This window comes from Oreochromis aureus, linkage group 7, assembly GCF_013358895.1.
Source record: "Oreochromis aureus strain Israel breed Guangdong linkage group 7, ZZ_aureus, whole genome shotgun sequence".
Classification (NCBI taxonomy): Eukaryota; Metazoa; Chordata; class Actinopteri; order Cichliformes; family Cichlidae; genus Oreochromis; species Oreochromis aureus.
In genome coordinates, this window is record NC_052948.1 from 47,835,218 (window position 1) to 47,855,111 (window position 19,894).

Consider the following 19,894-nt stretch of genomic DNA (forward strand, 5'->3'; position numbering starts at 1 on the left):
TGGTGTTTTTTTTGACATGGTCCCATGCACACAAACACACACATCCCCGTGCACACACGTGCACACACGCTTTCACATCTATATATACATGTATATATGTATATATATATATGATCAAAGAAAGGACGTGTATCTGTATAATATACATTCTTAAGTTTAGGGAGACAAAATTGTCTAAAATATAATACAAGGGTCATATATACAGCATTTCTATGAGGTTACTTTAGAAGAAAATTGGAGAGAAAGAAAACAATGCCGAAGTTCCTCATTTTGACCTCTTTTGTTCTAGCTCCATTAAAAATGATTTGAAACATATTTCTGTTTAAAAAAAGAGAGGGAGGGTAAAATGGGATCATAAATTTGATGCAAAACGCATTTTGTCTTGCTCAGTCTCTGTACTGCTGAGCACTGAATCTCTTCTAGATCCGGGAGAATCCCTGTGCTGGGTTGAGGATGACGCCGCCGCTGCCACTGCTGCTGCAGCTGCCGCTGCTGCAGCCGAGCGCACGGGAGGCAAGGCTCCTGACGACATCTGCCGGAATAAATTGACCCGCTGGGGCACAGTGGTGCGGATGCCACTCTGTAGATTCATTCCCTGGATCACCGCTGCTGTGGGTGGCACGATGGAGGCCAGAGAGTCTCCTGAGGTGGGATGCACTCTGGGCCCCAGAGATGTGTCATGTGGTAGTGATGGTTGGGAGGCTGATAAGTGTCGGACGTCTCGACTCAAGCTGCCTGATTGTAGAGCCTGCGTGCTCTTGTGGATGTCCCCCCGCTGAGGTGAAGGGACCTGCTGCTGCTGAGGTGACGCCTGCTGCTGCTGTTGTTGTTGCTGCGCTGCAGAGGATGTGGCTGCAGTTGGCGCAGCAGGCTGCTGAGCGAGCTGTTGCGTAGACAGAGATGGTTGGGCAATGGGTTGCTGGATAAGGGACAGCTGGGAGGCTGTGGGGGAGCCATACTGGAAGCTCCGGTTAGCCAAAGGGGTCTGCACAGGCGGGCTACACATGGCAGCTGTGAAGGAGCAGGGAGACATGATTGCGCCTTGCTGCTGTAGTGGGGTCTGTGAGGAATTTAGGGTGCCACTTTGAGTTTGGTAAAGCCCCTGTGCTGCAGCAGCAGCAACGGCAGCGGCTGGCATCATGCGGGCAGCGGAGGCATTAGCAATAGCTGAAGCGCTGTAGGTCAGGGGTACAGAGGACTGCTGCAGCTGAGTGGTGCCAAAAGCAGTGGAGAAGGGCGGCTGGGCTGGTGAGTTAATAATGGAATTTCCTGACATTGGTGTTGAGTTCATCCCGGTTACCGACTGCTTGCGGTCCACCATCATTACCATCTCCCTGTCCTGACGGATAATCTGCTTCAGCAGCTCGTTCTCCTGTGTGTTGAAAACCCCGGCGTTCAGATCCTTCTGGAACTTCTGCAGCAGCAACGAGTTCTTCTTCCCTGTTGGGACGCAGTCAGGAGAAGTGAATACACACAGCCACGGTAAACTTTGGATAAACTATACTGCACCACAGGAAAAAGCAGGATACAGGTCAGTAAAGACGCAGCTTGTGGGTTTTAATCACACTTTAGCTTCTTCCTTTGATCAAGGCCAATTCTTTAACAGAGGCATTTCATTGTATTCATTCCACATTCATTCATAAATGCGCTAGTTTTAACCACACAAACTGCATCTTTACACATTCACTAAAGGCTGTTACAGTGAATAAACCTTTGAAAGACATTAAATGGAAATGACTGTGGGAAATATACAGTTTGAGGGGGCGAAGGACACGTAAGGAGACAAAGATTACTGAAAGTGTGACGTGATAGCACAGACTGTGAAGTGGACAGTGAAACACAGAAGAATACTGATGAGTTGTACCCACACATGACATGACTGATTTTAGATATTTTAGAAGAAAAGGGTCTAAGGCTTAATTTAAAGCTGCGGTCTAGCTACATGGTCACATTGACATCAAAGCCATAACACATCACAAGGGCATTCTGCGTAACATTTAAAGTGTGGAAACAAAGTCAAGTAAGAAGAGAATATATGTTATTTTATACATTATATATCATATACATAATGTATAAAATGTAACTAAATATTAATCATCTAACCACACAATGAATGGGATTCTCTTCAAGTTATATTTTATATTGACTAGTGCAAAGCAGTTTGTCTGCATATTTAAATAACACAGTATTCCTTTAATACTGTAAACAAACTGCTTTTAAAAAGTACTCCAGTCATATGCACTATAAAGGGCATTTTGAGCCCACAGGAAAGTCTTTCCTAGCATGTCACAGGTCTTGAACCGTAATAATAAAAAGCTTGACAGATGGCTTTTTAAACACCAGCCACTTTTGTGGCTTTGGGAGTTTGAGTAAAAAAAAGAAACTGTTGTAAAAGGGCATATAAAGACATGTTCAAACGAGCCTATCTTAGAAGGAATTGCCAAATCTAAAGACCTAATAAACATATTTACTTTGAATGATAGTGTCCAAACGTCTTCATAGGAAGTGTTTCCTGTCATTACTACTGACCGTGTATTGACAAGCTGCAAAGCATTGCCGGTAAAGAAGACAAAGTGGACTTTTAGTGTGCTCAGGGCTTTAGCCACAGTCAATCAATCATTCAGCCCTGTCCTTGACGGGCAGAAGATTTTTCCACTGAGTTCACCATTTGGCAGCATATGCTGGATGGCTTTCACCTCTCAAGGCTGCTGGTAAGTCATGCATTCAACTATAAGACAGGACTTTTGCTGCTGTAGCAGCTGAAAATAGATTGCTGTCATGTTTTGACGAATTTTTCTCAGGATAAAGCCCTCAGTTTGATGTTTTCTCTTCGACTGCAGCAATCTCTACAGGGTGGGGTAGCTAAAACAAGCACCACACACTAATTATAAGACTATCATTAACTTACACGTCTGTTTTCATTGCATATTTAAAGGTGACAGGATTAAACTCTGTAGATTGGAAGGACAACACATGTTCATTGTTTGGTGTGCTTGTTGCTCTGACAGAAACATCTGAACACACCAACAAGTTAGAGACAAGGGCAATAACTGGGTTTCAGGGAAACAGGGATTCTTCTGTATACCTCTGAAAAGAAAAGTATCTCATTATCAGTGTTTTGTGCACAGTAAAATAGACTTAAAGTCAGGCAAACTTAGTTTACTGTACAGTATGGTTACTGCATATTGATACTATACAAGCTAAAAGCATTTACTTTCATTTAATTATATCTGTCCTACAGACAGTTTCGAAAAATGCCAATAAAGCATTTTTAGCTACACATACGCAGCAACATTTAGGTTATTTTGTTAGAAACAAGTTATTTCCGTTCATTACCTGGAGAGCTGTTATTTTCCATGGTGCATCATGGCTACAGCACATGAAATTGCCATCCCATACATTCATATATTTGCTTTATGGTTGATCCTATTGAATAATACAATTTATAGGTATGCAGAATGATGAAAAAATTGAACAAAAAACCCTTGTTGTAAGCTAACTTAGTTCAGCTGCCCAGACCAGGCTGAGTCTACATTACATCAATAGTTCGTTCAGCTTATATATTATATACACTCTTTATTTGTACCTAAATAAGCTTTATTTATTTCATGTTGAATTACTGTCTTGCTTTGATCACAGAATTAAACTTACCCCAAAAAACAAATACATTGAGAGGATTGAGAGGCAGACATATTTTATAAGCTCGGCAAAACCCGACATATTGTGTATATTTTCCACTAATACTTTCCGGGCTAATGAATACAACTTGGTAGGAATCCATTTCTCCCTTTCTGTTTTTTCCTTCAATTTTTTTTTTTTTTCAGCTAGGCACTTTGGGCATATTACTACTAGGACAGTAGCCCATTTATAAACTTGAATAGAAAGGCTGTGGAAATAATATGCTTTAAAAAAATAAAAAGTAAAAGTAAAAACCACTCAGCTTTGACAAAATTAAAAGAAATAATAGTAAAAAGATCAGATATGTCCCAAATTCCCACTATTTACATTCAATACACTCAACATAAAACAGCTTGATAGCCAACAAACATCAACTAAACAATAAAAAACAAAACACAGAACACAATATAATGTTCACAGACATCATATATAATAAACAATGAAGACTATTAAAATGCATATCTTTGAAAGATAACTCCAGATGCATTCATGTTTTTACAGATAGATATCTGTGTGTGAAAAAATTACTGTGTTGAGTCAATCTACAGGAAACTCGTTCACTTGATGTACTTCCTGTAATGCCATTACACTGAAACCTAGAGGGCACACATGAGATAGTCCTCAATGAACAGCTAAACAGTTAGCTTCAGCTAACAGTTACAAAAATGACTTACATGTGCTAGAAAACCCTTTATTTTAGTTTTGGAAATACGGACTTTATTATATGTCACAAGTGAAATAAGAAAAAATACAGATTTTGCTGTACTAGTTCACTTTTCTGTTTCTTTACTAATTATAATTTGTTTTGTTTCTATAGGAAACCAAATTTTGCCCATAAAATGTTAAATAATAAAATGTGCATATCACAAACTGTATATTCTAGCAGACTTTGGTGGTCAGCAGGAACTCAAATATCAAATGACAAAAGCTAAGAAAGCGTCTACAGCTAACATTCTATGAATTTTATGTTAGCGGGATTTGGCCTTTTACAGCGACTGAAAACTAGTATAAAATTTATTGTCGTCATTAGCCGTTTCCAGGTCCAAACTCTGCTTCAGGTCCCAAAGTCAAAGGAACACCGTGGCATCACTGAGAGTTAAAAACTGTCTAAATTCTTTCATCTGTAATAAAATGATCAGTGTGGCTGCTCTACCAGGTGTAACAATTAATTTTAACATCCAGACATCCATGAAAACAGAATTTATGACATTTAATGGAGTTAGAAGTTAGTAGGAAGTTAGCTCGCTAGTTTCCACGTAAACATAATATACCATGTTTTGACTGAGGGATTTCGTAAAAAATTAAAACATACGGCTCTGCTATCACTTCCGAAATAAATGAAGACATGAAACTAAATATTAGTGACGTTTGTGGGGTTACTGAAGTTGGGCAAGCTGGTATATAACGATGTGCTATGTGATGGCTGGCTACACAGCTGTGGTTAGCATAACATAAACATATTAGCACAATGAAGCTGGAGAATGGACACTAACTTTTTCCACTCCATGAACGCTAACGTGAGGGATCCCGATGGTTAGGCACAAATGCAATTGCATGGCAGGATGCTGTAAACGGACCAACCTTCAGTCAGGAGAGAACTGAGATAATCGACCCACAATACAAGGTTAGTCATTAATTTACTGCTGCATGGGCAGGTTTTAAAAAGTGAGCTTTAAAATGAACAGTGGTAATAAAAACCAAGAGAGGCCGACATTGATCAATGCATTTTTTAGGGGCTTGTTCAGATTAAAGAGAACAAGATACAAAGCATCAAAACATGTTAAAAACACAACAGCCTTAATAAACGCAGAGTAGTCTGGACCCGGAAGCAGGATTCACTTAAAGACCAGATAGTCTTTTCAAGTTTTTACAAAAGTTGATGACATGTGGGCGGAGCCCAAGTGGTGGCAAGAAGTGGCAGCTGTTGCTAGCTTTGTCACTAGTTAAGCTAATTTTTTATGCTAGGGTATAAATCTTTCTCCAGTTATTTTAATCATTTGCCAAGCCAGAGGCCGGAAAATGCAGAATTCCTGCAGAAAATGTGGACCAACAAATCCAATACCAACATACTGACAGCAAACTGCAGTTGCTAAATTAGTATTCATTATTTTTCGGTACAAGTGCAAGTACCGTTGTTGCTACTAGCTACCACCCAGATGTATTTAAAAATGTCGTGCATAACTTTTTTAGGTTATACACAAATGGATTGCATTACTACGTTATATTACATATTACATACTTATATTTAAAGGCCTGAATATTGGTCAAAGAAGACTGTAAAGTGGCTTAATGCATTTACCACAGGACCATTGCGGACTATTTCGCAGCTGCCCTCTGTGAAAAAGAAACGTCTCTGATTTTAGAGAGTAACATGTTCCATATTAAAGTTTAAGCCAAAAGATAACACTGACTTTCTTAAGATCAGTGTCAGTTTTGAAAATTATTAAAAACCCACATACTTTAAGCCAGACAATCAGAAACAAAGCTTTTCTGTCGATGATATATGAATAAATAATGAAATGGGATCTCGGCATGTAACAAAGATTGTATGCGCCATTGCATTAGTAAAGGTTTTACTAATCGGCAGACATGATTTCATTTGTGAATACACTTTGAACGAAGCATTCAAAGATTTATTTAAAAATGTCTGAGCTGAGTTAATAATCCAGTTGATTATTCTGCGAAAAATCTGTTGCAAATCAAAGATGACATGTAACGCTGAATATGATATCTTTTGTTTCCTTGATTGTCTTATTTACTGACATTGACATGATGTGTTCATCAAAAGGTTTTCAGCTTTAGTGTGGGTGAATTGAGTTATGTGTCACTGATGCTGGAGTTAAACAGTCAATGTGACTTTGAGTAAAATTTCAAACTCTTGGAGGATGAATTTGAGACTGGATCCATTTAGCAAGCTTTAATAGGTCATTTTGCTCCTGTTCGAATACTGGAATTGGAATAAAGTGTTTACCTGTTGCCTACTCGTCGGCCAGGACACTCTTGAAAACGAGATGAGCTCGTCTCAAGACGGACTCCTGGTCAAATAATTTTTAGATAGATAAAAGATAATGTCAAATGTACAACACGTTATTGGTTTCAAAGCATGGTTACTTCTTTTTCTTTCCTTTTTAGAGCAAGACAGGCATGTAACCAAATGCAGTTCAGATATAGAAACGATACAACCAGCACAGATCATGACAAAGTGTCTTCCCTCGTATGAGACAAAACCCCCTTCATGGCTAGTCTGAAAGGATGGATCGAATCTATATCACTCTGAGAGGTGTCAGTCAGAGTGGGTAACTTTGAGTTTCCAACATTTAGTTAGAATGAAAAGCTTGGTAGTTATTATAAAAAGGGCAAATGTAAATTAGGCCTTATTGAGGTCAAAGGGCACTCAGTATGTTGTGAAAGCCTCAGCGATGCAAAATTAACACATTTTATCAAAGAAGATTATAAGAGTTTTGAAAAAATATGGTAGTCAAAATAACACAACTTTGTCTCCTGCAAATTATGCTCATATACAACTGAATCACAATTGGTTATTAGTGCTTTATTGCAGGGAGCAGGGTAATGTAAAAGTCTTTCTGTTGAGGGCTGACTGGATAGAAATATAAAGCCAAGCGTGTTTTAGCATGCAGTTAACTTGAGATATACAAACTTGCTAACTGTGTGTGCTAGGGATGTCACCAGAATGGATACCAAAATTCTGTAAATGTTTAGTAAGCAGTGACTTGTACTGAGTCATGTACTTGTATATATAAGCGTGCTAAATCGTGCCTTATATGGCGAAGAAGGGTAAGTATGAGCACAGGAAAAACTACAACTCGAAGAAGATGAGTACTGTAGTGCAGCTACTGTGATAGCTCTGCCCCAACAGCAATAAAAGTTGGACGTGATATAAACGCTGCTCCAAAAAAGTTGGGAAACTGGGTAAATGTAAATAAGAACAGAATCCAAGAATTTGCAAATCTCGAACACCCATAATTTGCTAACAAAGGAAAATAGAAAACAGTTTGAACTGCAAAAACATATAATTTTAGAAAATTATTACTGCACGCAGTTTTTATTTGCATTTTACAGGAACAAATACTTTAAATTTAGCAAACTATCTAAAAGACCGACATCCAGATCCAGAAATCAAGTTGACTGAGGGTTCGGTTCTTATTTACTTCCAGAGCATTTTGGCTGTTGTCCTGAAATATACATCAGCCTTTTGTCTGTCACAGCTGGCACTGCCGATGTAAAATCCATAAACATATCATTACCTAAAATGCTCAAGATAACATAATGTTACAACCCCTAATTAACATTATACCTCGAAGGCTACTCAGCAACCATCCTAACATTTCAGTCTCCACTGTTGGTTTTATTTACAGAACTAACATTCTTGTCGTATTAATGTTTTTCATAAAGCAGCTTATGTTTAAGTACACTGGGTAATTTCTCTCTTTCTTAATCAAACTGAATACCTACAATAGTGTAATTCTATTGGTATTGGTACCAGCTACTAAATTTCTGGTACTGTGACATCCCTAGTATGGGAGTGCAGTGCTTTCAAGTTCACAGTCACATCTACCTCTTGCTTGTGATCTCTAAGTTTAAATAACTAAAAATGGAAAAAAACAAAATGCTAAACTCAAAACTTTAAAACGATAGTGGGTCTTTTTGTTGACACACGTATGTTGTGTTTTGTCAGGAATTTTAGAATAATCCAGTCATCAGTCAACATTACCCCCTCTGCCCACCCACCAGCTTATAGTTGAATTTGAACATAATTTTGAGGAGCACGTGTCATGACGATGAGACACATCACTTGTTGGAGTTTGATTGATTTCAACACTACAGGATTCCAATTTTGAGTCAACATTTGGGTTACAAAGCAATTTGCAATTATTAATGTGCCTGTCTCAGGTAAAACTAAACCACAGATAGAAAGACATGACAAGGAAAAAAACAGCAATATCTGACAGAAATGTAGTTACTACAAAACTAACATGAGACAACACTGGAAAACTGTGAAGTTGCAAACTCAAGAATTTTTATTTAGTTACTTATTTTCCTGTTTTTAGGTGAAACTGTTTCCACGTTAAACAAATCACTAACAACATTATGGCCTCTTTTAGTAATCGATCAACAGACATAGAAAAATAAATAAAAATGGACAAGACAAGAAGGTGGCTTTATTAGTAAAGCCAGTAGCGATACAGAGTGAGAGGATTTGGCTTTTTTTTTGCATATGTGCTACAATAAAAGCAAGGAAGCAGTGTTGCTTCAAAAAGGTAAAACATTTAACAGCCTTCATATGGGGAACATCACCCAGGTTTTTTTTTTTTTGACAAATAGGCTGCACCTGAATAATTAACTTAATAAACCACCTTCTTTTCAGAGCAGTCATTTAGACATGCCATAGTATTCAAATACGGGTGTTTCTAGTGACATTAATTAGGGTTCTGTGGTATTTGTGCGCAAGCTTTAATTATAGTGATGAGAAACACCTGTGTTTACCTACTGTGTAAAGTCAAAATGGCTGCGTTGAAAAAAGGTGTATGGTGCCCTGATTAAATCTGTGGGCAAACCTAGCACATGCTGGAAAAACTCTAAACGCATTATGTTTTTAAAGAAAATAGAATTCTACTCTTCAGAGATATTACTGTAGAGATATCATGTCATTTCTAGCTCGATAATCCTAGAGCATTATATAAGAAGTAAGAACGTTCCTGCTAGGCTTTAGAGACTTTACAGTGCAGTAAAATTCAAATTCTTTTACCTAGATAGATGTTGGATAACAAGATCACTACATTAATTCAGATATTCTTAGAGTAACTAATGAGATTACCCAGCCCAGCGGTTGGATCAGACTACACAGATACCACATCGTATAAAAAGTATAGTAAAATAATCCGCAGTATATTCCTTAAATATCTTTCCTGCTCCACTGTGACACAAGTGGAAAGTAATGTAACAGTGCGCCTAACTTATACATGAAGCATGCTGAATTATTACTTTTAGGTCATTCATAATGAAATGTTATAGAAAATGTTAGAGCAGACGTAAGAACTTAACGAAGTGGGAGAATGTGCGACATTAGGGTCAATGCAACCAATTATTGCCCTGTTTGTGTTACATACATGTGCCCCTTTTTTTTAACAAGACTCTGTGTCTGAATTGTGATCACGTATTGAACTATCATCTGTCATGATTGAATTTGTCTTTAAGCATTTCTGTACTACAGTAAAAATAACGTGATGACTGAATTAAGCTACACAAGGTCCTCGACTGGACCCGATGAATATGGGGGCTTTCTTGTTACCTGACCCAGCTCTTTGTTTCTTTTTATGAGGTTTCTGTCTCGTTGATTTTGAGAACTCTAACATGGGGCGGGGTGCTGCTCATACCCAGGAGTGCAGATGAGTGGAAAGAGCGCCAGACACACATGCATGTGAGGTTAGCTTCAATCCACTCGCTGACATCCAGTGGGGGGGTCAACACCAAACCAACGAGGGGGCGACCTGACTCCCTCCCGGACAGCGACATGCACTGCCTTCCAGTTAATCCAACCACAAAACGCTACTTTGTTTCTTAAGAAGGATTAATGCTGGTAACAACAAAATTTTTTTTAATATATATATTTTTTTAAGGTAAAGAAAGAGACACGAGAAAAAAAGAAATCAATAGAGAGCATACAGGTCATGCAGCACAAGATGGCAGACACAATGCTTTTATGAGGAAAGAAGGCAAACAAATACTGATAAAGACAAGACAACAAGGCACTATGACAGGCAAGAGATCCGAACAATCATAGAGAAATGAGGCTTGTAGGTCTTACCAATGCGGTCCAATCGGTCAATGGCGACCGTTTCAAAAGCGCGTCGCATCATTGGGTACTCTTCTAGCACCTCATTAAAATGGTCAACAGAGAGGGAGAAGAGTCGACAATAGGTGTCTGCACGCACACTCGCCGTTCGTCTGCCCTTGGTGAGCAGACAGATCTCTATAGGGCAGGTAAAGGAAAACAAAGAGGACACATGATGAAACTGTAACAGGAGTGAAATGTACAGGAGGGAATCATCCTAGTAATTACAGTACATAGAGTATTCTCATATAAATGAGCCTTGAGTACAAAGGGTACAGGAGAAGAAGCTAATGTGAATGCAAATAGAATGTGAAGCCCATCAGCAGTGCTGTCACTTGCATTACGCTAAGATAATTCATCATGGTGCGGAGATATAATAGTGCAATAATATGATACAGTACCAAGCTTTATTAAGAAAAAACAGGGCAGGGCTCAATGCACCGCGTTAAGAGGACGAGACCGAAATATTTCTTACTGACACGACAAGATGTGAATAGAACAGAAGAATTCATCAGCATTGGATCATAATTAACTTTGCAGTCTTCTTCACATTAGATAACACAGAATGCCTGTCTTTATGTGTGAAATTAAACACAAGAGTACCATATACACGAAAATTACTCAGCTCATCATTATTAATAGTAATTACATTTTATTATTAGCAATAATATACTGTAGCTATAGCATTTTTCTTGTTTTGTGTTATTGTCATCAGTGTGGAAAGAGTACTTATACATTTAATTTACAGTTAACATGGACAACAAATGCACTACATGTTTAGATTGAGAGATTTTTAGTGTTTTGTGAAAAAATATGAGCTCATTTCATCTCAGGAGAAGAAACAGATCCAGACACACTGCTGTTTTTCCTGGGCCAAAACTGAGGCGAAGTGTAAAACTGTTCTGTGATCAGATGAAGTGAAATTTGAAATACTATTTTGAAAAGATGGATGCTGCATCCTCTGAAGTTAAGAAGAGAGGGAGCTTGTTATTAGCATTCAGTTCAAAAGCCTACATCTTTGTTGATATGGAGGTCCATTAGTACCTATGAAAATGGCTATATGGACATCTGAGAAGGCACTGTGAATGCTCAAAGGTGCAGCTGCGGTCAGAGCGTACAAGTTCGTATCATGGGCATGAATGTCGTGTAAAGTTGGGGCTTCTATTTATTTCTTTTACCAAGGTAGCTCGATTGTCCTGCATACATCTTTAATGCCTTGAAATACAAGAACTGGGTGCACAATTTTGAATTTATTTCAGATTTTCTCGAATTATTAGCGGGTCAAAAGTACACAGTACAGGGTATTAGGTTAAATGTCCATTTGGAAGTAGGAAGTCAACCAGATGCTTTTGGTACCCACCAAGAAGCTTACAATGCTTTATATTCTATATGACTGTAAAATCTGACATATACAGCGTCTGAGCTCATCCAGAAGTTGAATGTGAACAATCCTTCCCTTAATTTTCTTTCTCTGAATCTTTAACACCACTGAACCCACACCCACATTTGTCCAGTCCACTGCACGACTTCCATCTTCATTAAATCGTTAAATGTTAACTTGTTATGGTGTGATCTTTCTGGGCTCTGCCAGGAGCTGTCATGAAAATAGAGCACAGAGAGTGCAAGATGTGTGAGCAACACTCTCAAGCTGTGCGTGCGAATAAGGTGTTAGTGCTGTTTTAATGGAAAAAGATTCACTTTCACTGGTACATCCACTAATGCAAGCAGACGCACAGAGAGAGAAAAACCTGCGTCATGTTCAAGGGGATAAACAAACACAAAAAGAGTGAAGTACAAAGAGTGGTTGGTTTATCTCTAAGAAAACGCTCTGGTATACCAGTAAACTGGAGACATCCAGAGACTAATGTGCTAGCTTGACACGTAGCAGCCAGTGACTCAGTTAAAAACAAAGGTGAGTTAATCAGCTGAGTGGGCGAAATGAAAATACTCTCCAAAGTTTGACCTGCTATGGCACTGAATGAGAACTGATAGCATATAGAGTCTTCACTAAATTCAAAAGCATGTAAAAATGTTGGTTCTGAGCTTTTTTTCTCTCTCTTTTTTTAAAATTGAACTGAGTCTAGTTAGCTGTAGCTTCTCCTCCAATATATAGGTAACACTCTTTTTTTGGCCTAGCATCATATGTCTAACATGTCTAAGTACAGTTAGGAACATCTTTAAGAGGACTGATTATAGTTTCTGATTATATGTGCATATGCATATGTATAGTGCTAAAAAAAATGTCAACTCTACTATGGCTTCTCTGGGTTTCTGCGACTATCTTATCTATGCTAAGATGCAGGCCAGAAATACAGTTACTCAGATAAGACACTGCTTAGCTGTCTAACCCATCTACATTTTCTATTTCTATGCTGCAGCAGGTGGGTGGAGTCAGCTGGAGACACCCGGACCCAGAGTGTGCCAAGTAAAACCATAACCTGCTTCAGACCTCTTCTTCTTCATTTTCTGCCTCTCAGCTTTTCCATCGCCATGTAAATCAGTTATGATTGGCCTTCATCTGCCATCTCTCTTTCTCTTTTCTCATGGCTTCATACTAAACTTCCATACTAGTATGCTGACAATATTGTGTAAGCTCTTATAGTTTTTTAAATGTTGTTTGACATTAGGCACATATGAGCCTGTCTTTTCTGAACAAACTTAGTCTCCATTAACATCCTCAGCCACCCACAGCACAATTGTAAGTCTAATACCATTGTCTGGATCCTAGCTGTGCACACGTGGCATTCCTAGGTATGTTTTTTTGTGTGTGAATAAGTTAGAGCCCTGTTAACACTTCCAGTGATGCGGTTTGACACGTGTCTGTTGCCTTGTCACAAAGCATCACTGTTGAACCCTGGGGCATTGCGGATAATTTGTCATCACTTTTGTGTCACACACACTCGTGGCAACGAGCTCTTCTTCCCTCGTCTCTACTTACGGCTGGTGCTGTGGAAATGTCTCATATGACATTAAAGACATTAAAGCCGAATCTGGATTTAAATCTCCTGTCGGTCATTGTCCCCGCATTGTGGTCTCTTTAGTCCCTCACAGAGCTGCGTGACGCCAATGTGTAAGCTCATTCACCACGGTCACCTGTGATTACTATGATATCTCTTTAGCATGCAGGTGAGTCACTGACCATTGTCAGAGGTGCTTTGTGACCTACTGTTCTCATAGATGTCCTACTCATTACTATGGTAATAGTTTCCTGTGTCTGGGCTCAGTTTTGTAACTCGCTCTCTCCACTCTGGAGCTGTCTCAGTCCCCCTCGCTGATTTCTCATTCTGGCCACGATCTGGCCTGGTTGTAAGGGGGGTGCAAATCATTTGAGAAAAGGGGGAAGAGTGAGATGCCGGGCATAGCCAGCTGCTCCCAACGCAAGGCTAATGCCAAACAAATACGAAATAAAAATACCAACAGGGCAGAAGGCAGCAGCTCTGGTGGGGCTGTTCACCCCTTTTTATTAGGTGAACAATTTACACTGCATCCCTAATTTAAACTATTACATGACTCATTAAATGTTAGTGCATGTTCTTAATTTATATTCTCCATTTTTATAATTAGGCTTATATTAGATGCTGATCGTTCACTGTGAACCCTCCATCTTTTTGAAATTTTAACTGAACTTGGGGGTGGGCGATCTGACGATCGTACGAGGTCAGTCTTCATAAGAACTGCTTTTCCGGGGAGTTGTACAAATTGTGTCATTAAAGCTGAGCTGTATGTGTATATTTCAGTCTCTCTTCCTTTAGAACAAAGTCAGCAGAAAAAGAGGATGCAGAAATGTAAGCGTTGTGCTCAGGTAACAATATGCACACCTTAACATGTGATCACTGGAGTTTAACTGGAACTGTGGGGGGAAAGTAATGATTCAGATTGTGGATTATGAATGAACACAGAGACTGACACATCATGTTTGATCACCCACTTCTAACACTAAAGAGCCTCTATGTATATTGCTTAATGGACTCAGCTGTAATTTGTGAAACTCTGGACGGAGTGGTAGTACACCCAATCTGAAAAACGTACATTTTCATCTTAATACTGACTGAACAGTTTGCTATTTACTACTTATTTCTATTGTACTTTAGGCTAAAGCTCAAATGGTTACTCACACAACTATGTAGCATTGTTATTAATTAAAAATGCTAATCATAATCTGTTTCCAGCTTCCTAATTTGTTTTCTTAGTTTTCAATTAATGTTTTTTCTTTTTTATAAATTAATATTTTCTGTGCTGACTGTAGCACAACGCTAGGCTCCAGGGTGTAGAAAAAAAATTACATCCTATTAGCATCCTTTTATTAGAGCCTAGTTGGCCAAAGGCGTTATCCTGACATTTCACCTTAGTTTCATAAACATGATCTGCTTGTTCTGTGTCACTGAGCAAAATGTCTCTGAGCTGCAGCCTCGGAGATACAAAGCCTGAATACGACACACATGCACTTCCAGCAAATCACTACATTACTTAATGCAGAGTTTAAAGCCACCCATATCTGAAACTCCATATCTGAAGCAGGTTTCTTTGCTAACTGATGAAAGAGTGTATGTCAGTACTCCTGTGTTTTGAACAAGCAAGGGGAGGAAAAAAAGGCAATGCATTTCTTTCTTATGTCGTTTCTTTGTTTTTTTTTGATTCGCTTCCTTCCATGGCTCGCCTCTGAGACGTGAACTGCATGGAACAGACACACCAAAGTGAAGGTATTCTTAGACTCCTCAGCCTCCTTCCATAGTGGGGATGAACTCAGGAGATAAAATATGCAAGAACCTCTAAAATAGGAAACTTTGCTTTGCTTTCACAGAGACACGACAATGTCTGCCTGCGGATTTTGTCGGAGTAAACAAAGTGCAATGAAATTACATTTGACATTTAAAAAATTAATGATATCTGGAATGCTTTGGATGGGGAGTGGGAACCGTGCCGAGAGAAAGAGAGAGGAAGAAGCAGAGCACAGCAGAGGACAGAACCGGGGAACTGCTCCTTGTTTTACACTGTGCCAAGTTATTGCAGTGGGAACATATAGATAGGGTGAGAGGAGTTCATGCTCATGTATGTGCGCCTAAGTCTGTGCTTGTGTGTGTGTGTGTGTGTGTGTGTGTGTGTGTGAGGGTGGGGGAGGGACCTCTGTGTGTCCTAAGGGATGCCTGATCCACGCCTTGGCCCACTCCAGCAACCAGATGAGAGGTTACATAACAGCGAAAGCTGACTAACATCCAACATTGGTTAATGAGAATCTACATTTACAATAACTTAACTTCAAAAAGCATTAAGGGCCTCAGGCTAGTCTCATATATATGGTATAACTCTAAGAACACAGTGTGCGTTGATGTAAGAAGCACAGTGGAATATGTAGCTGACATTTGGATTTTAATGTGAAAACAATTCAAAATAAGCAAATACTCCAAGAAAAAAAATATAAAAAAAACTGAAGTTCAATTTTCAGTCTTTATAGTTACAATTCTTACCTCCAAAATAGGATCCATCAGTCAGCTTCATCTCCTTGTTGAACTTGGTGATGACACTTGCAACGCCATGCTGAATAAAGTACATCTTTTTCCCCACTGTGCCTTCCCTGATAATGTAATCGTTGGGCTGGAAAACTTCAAACTTCAACTTGCTCAGCATCCCCGTCACAAAGTTGGGGTCCGCATTGGCAAACAGAGGCATGGTGGCCACAAGCTTGCGGCAGTTAAAGTTGACAATTTCCTGGTGGAGGGGGGAAAAAAGAAAAAAGAAAAGTGTTGATTTAACAGATGAGATCATGCCATCAATAATTCAGTTATTTCCACCCAAAAGGGAAAAATGAGCTTCAGTTCGGCAGCCTGACACAGAACACCACCTCAAATCTTTCATCTCTGCCGCCTTCACAGTATCTGCAAACATAAATGAATTGGAATGCATATTGCTGCTTTATCCCTAATGCTCCTAAAGCACTTTCCATTTCTCCTGCGAAGAAACTTTTTGGCACACATTTCATATCCTGATGAGTTTGCCCTCTGGTGCCGGCTGCAGGCCATCTCTCTGGTCTCATCCTGTCCCCTCAGACCCAGCAGCAGATTAGGAGCTTGTTGTCTGTTTACCCACACATCTCTGTTGCTGTGCAGATGGAAAGCTGGGGCACTTGGCATCTGCAGCAATGTGTTGTTGACCCCACATGAGGGATAACTCTCCTCCACTGACAACAGGACATTAACAGAAAGATAACCAATCTCAGAAATGCTTGCTGGCTCCACGAGGGCAAAAAATATGTTAGCTAAGCTTCAGAAGCCGGTGTCAGGTAAAGCCACGGCTCTGACCTCAATCAAGCACCAGAACTAATGAATACGATAGTAAGCACTTTTCATGCACAATCAGGATTCCTCCAGGGAAAACAATGTTTGGCTATGCCTATTTAAAGATTTGTCATATGGCAGAGAATAAAAGGCAGTGAGACAGAGGCGAGGAAGGGAGCAGGGGGAGAGACAGAGCAGCAAAACAGTCTGGCTATTAGGCTGTGTGGACTCTGGTTTAGCATATTTTAGCCGATTAGCTTCAAACTTCATCTAGTTCAACTGTATTGAATCCCTATACATGCTTCAGATATTTTTGTTTTCAACAGTCTGAAAGTCACCTTAGAAAAACGTTGCGATCCATCACAACGTGTTTTTTTTTTCTTTTTAATATTATTTTTTGTCAAGGTTACTTTGTCCTTGTTTTCCTTTGCCCTTCCATTGTGTTCATCTTTGCTCGTCTACATTGTACATCGGGTTGTCAGCTACCAGAGATAATCAATGTAATACTTTTTTAGGAGCTCACAATCAATTATTGGATGTTGCAGTGTCCTTGAATGCGACACGTCTTTTTCTTTAAAGCGAAGGCTGCCCGTGGCAACAAACTGCTCAATATGTTGATGGATTGCCTGTCTTAGGATGATCTTTACAGTTCACCAAATGAATAAGTTAAAAGCAGCAGGGCAATTTGGAAAAGCTTTGCAGATGTAGAAATATTCTGACATAAATGTAAAAATATATATAGTGGTGGAATTTTTTGGTTGAAAAGACACGTCATCTCATCTTACATAGGATATACATCAAAATCTGGAGATTGTTTAAGCCTACAGCAGCAGTAGCAGCATAATTATTTTGCAGACTTGTGATAACTGGCTTTGCCACAATCAGTTATAAGTATGCTTTAACTGATTCGGCATTCTTAGCTAGTCTGAGTGGTGCGAAGTGGAGCTAATTCAGTTCCCAAATTGACCTCTAAGTCAGGACCCCACAGATTGTCCATACTCAGTGGCAATCAGAGCCACTTAGGTTTCAGTCTGTCTGAAAGTATCCTGGCTTTACTGATGATGGTCAGGTTTACAGCCACATTAATTGATTTTTGTTAAATGAGCTGTGGAAAAGCTCTAGATTGTTGCTCTTTATCTCCCAAAATTTAACCTCAGTAATTTATCCTATCTACTACCCAGCTGTTCACTCTGGGTAAGATATACTATACCCTACTTTAAACACAAGAAGGCAGTGGTCATACCACAATGACAAACAGGACAATAGTTGATATGACTAGAAGTTTCTATTTTTAGACTGTAAATTTATTCAAAATATGGTGAGAAAAGACAAACAAACAAAAAAACCCAAACGTAGTAAGAGCTATAATCTGCTGGCCAGAAGATCCTGAGTGAAAGGGACATTCAGGTACTAAAAAACAGCTCACAGAAAGAGATTAATCAAACTAAGTCAGTTCCGATTATTTCATCATTTTATACGTCATCCAAGCATGCCAACATAGTGGCCTTCAGCAGTGCATCAGAGCACTCAGTAGAATGGAAATCTATGGGAGAAGTTTGCTCCACAAAATACTTAATCATCTGGTTTATTACAGCTGAACAGGAAAACATAATTGTATTGTTGCTCTGACAAATGCACACAGATGAGGTGCACAACAGCTTAAACTGCACGGTGCCCAGCAGACCTAGTCGTTATTGTGATAAAGATGTAGGTAAGCTTAATTATTGTTTTTCTTAGAGCGTGGTATTTGTTTAAGTGTCTATTAAAGTAATAAAGGGGATATTACTCTATCAGCAGTAAAGTGACCTACTTCGGTGATGGGAGATCAAATAAAGAGCATACTTTTAGAAACAGAGAGGAAACAGGCTGCACATCTGACATGGGGGAAACCACGGCTAGTCGCCTCAGTTGTTGGATAGACGGGTTAGAACAGCTGACACTGAGTCAAAGCTGCCACATTACAGATGACGAGTCAGACGCACACTGTCTTGTAATGTAATAAAGCTTAGTCAAGTTTTGGTGTCTAATTAGGTTTTCATATTAAAACATTTCCAGTAATTATCAAAATTGTTAGACCGCCACTCGGATTGAGGCATATGTCACAGGTGCTTTAAATGAACAGTACTAGTAATTAGACATGTCATTTTGTGAGTTTCTGTAATGGTTCATCAACCAGTAGATGCAGCTATTTAATTAAAATTGTAAAATATAACATTTCACAAAAAAGATGAAAAAAACAGTAAAGCCCTTTATTATTTTTGAGATGCCAAATTACAGTCATTTACTTACATTCCTGAACAGGAAGATGAGTTTTGGTGACTCAGTGTTATAACTGATTAATTACACAAAGAAGTTTAAATATGTACAAAAAAATAATTCCCAGATTTAATTACATTTAAATTTTCCATGTAATTTGTTATTTAGTACAACATTAAATGTTAAAAAATTTAGTCAAATGAAGCTAAAAATAATTTATTCAGTCTGGTTAAATTAAATTTACTCGACTAGTACTCATTCAGTTTATACCAATTAATAATTTATTAATTAAAGAAATAAACCTTATTCAAAATAATTGCTTCATGTTTGCTGATGGTGAAGAATCCGTATTTTCAATCTGGGTATAAAAATGTGAATTTTGGCAGATTACTAAAATATTTTAATATTTTTCTAAGATATATGTGTATTATTTCTTGATTGTATAACAGGTGGTCTAACAATTTTTTTAAACACTGTACATAAAATTACAACAAAATGTAAGACTTACTGAAATTGCTCTGATGTGACCATGTTTGCTATTATCGATCTCTCTCAGTTTAAGCTGGATTTAACCTTTGCTTAGTGCACATATTGAACTAAGCCCGTGTTTTACTGTACCTTTAAATGCCTGCACCTTTCTTGTAAGTGCTTGGGACTGTGCAGCAACTCTGCACACCGTAGCATTCATCTCTTGAGCATATAACTCTGCAAGGTGACTTAATGGGGCTTTATGAGAGCTGGTCAGGATTCCTACACTACATTTATCCTACATTCGCTTTTTACTCCGCTGCTCCCCATTATCCCTTTGCATAATTACACATGTAATGTGCTTATG

At 38.8% G+C, this 19,894-nt stretch overlaps 1 protein-coding gene across 1 annotated transcript in view; it reads right to left on the reverse strand.

Moving 5' to 3' along the window:
* Positions 1–352: 352 nt before the first annotated feature.
* LOC116331823 (potassium/sodium hyperpolarization-activated cyclic nucleotide-gated channel 1) overlaps positions 353–19,894 on the reverse strand; it is a 67,683-nt gene continuing 48,141 nt past the window's right edge. The window contains exons 6-8 of the mRNA XM_031754631.2: positions 15,997–16,237; positions 10,505–10,669; positions 353–1,440 (exon numbers count right to left, since the gene is read on the reverse strand). Of these exons, the coding sequence (XP_031610491.1) occupies positions 353–1,440; positions 10,505–10,669; positions 15,997–16,237 (1,494 nt within the window). The remainder of the gene's footprint in view (positions 1,441–10,504; positions 10,670–15,996; positions 16,238–19,894) is intronic.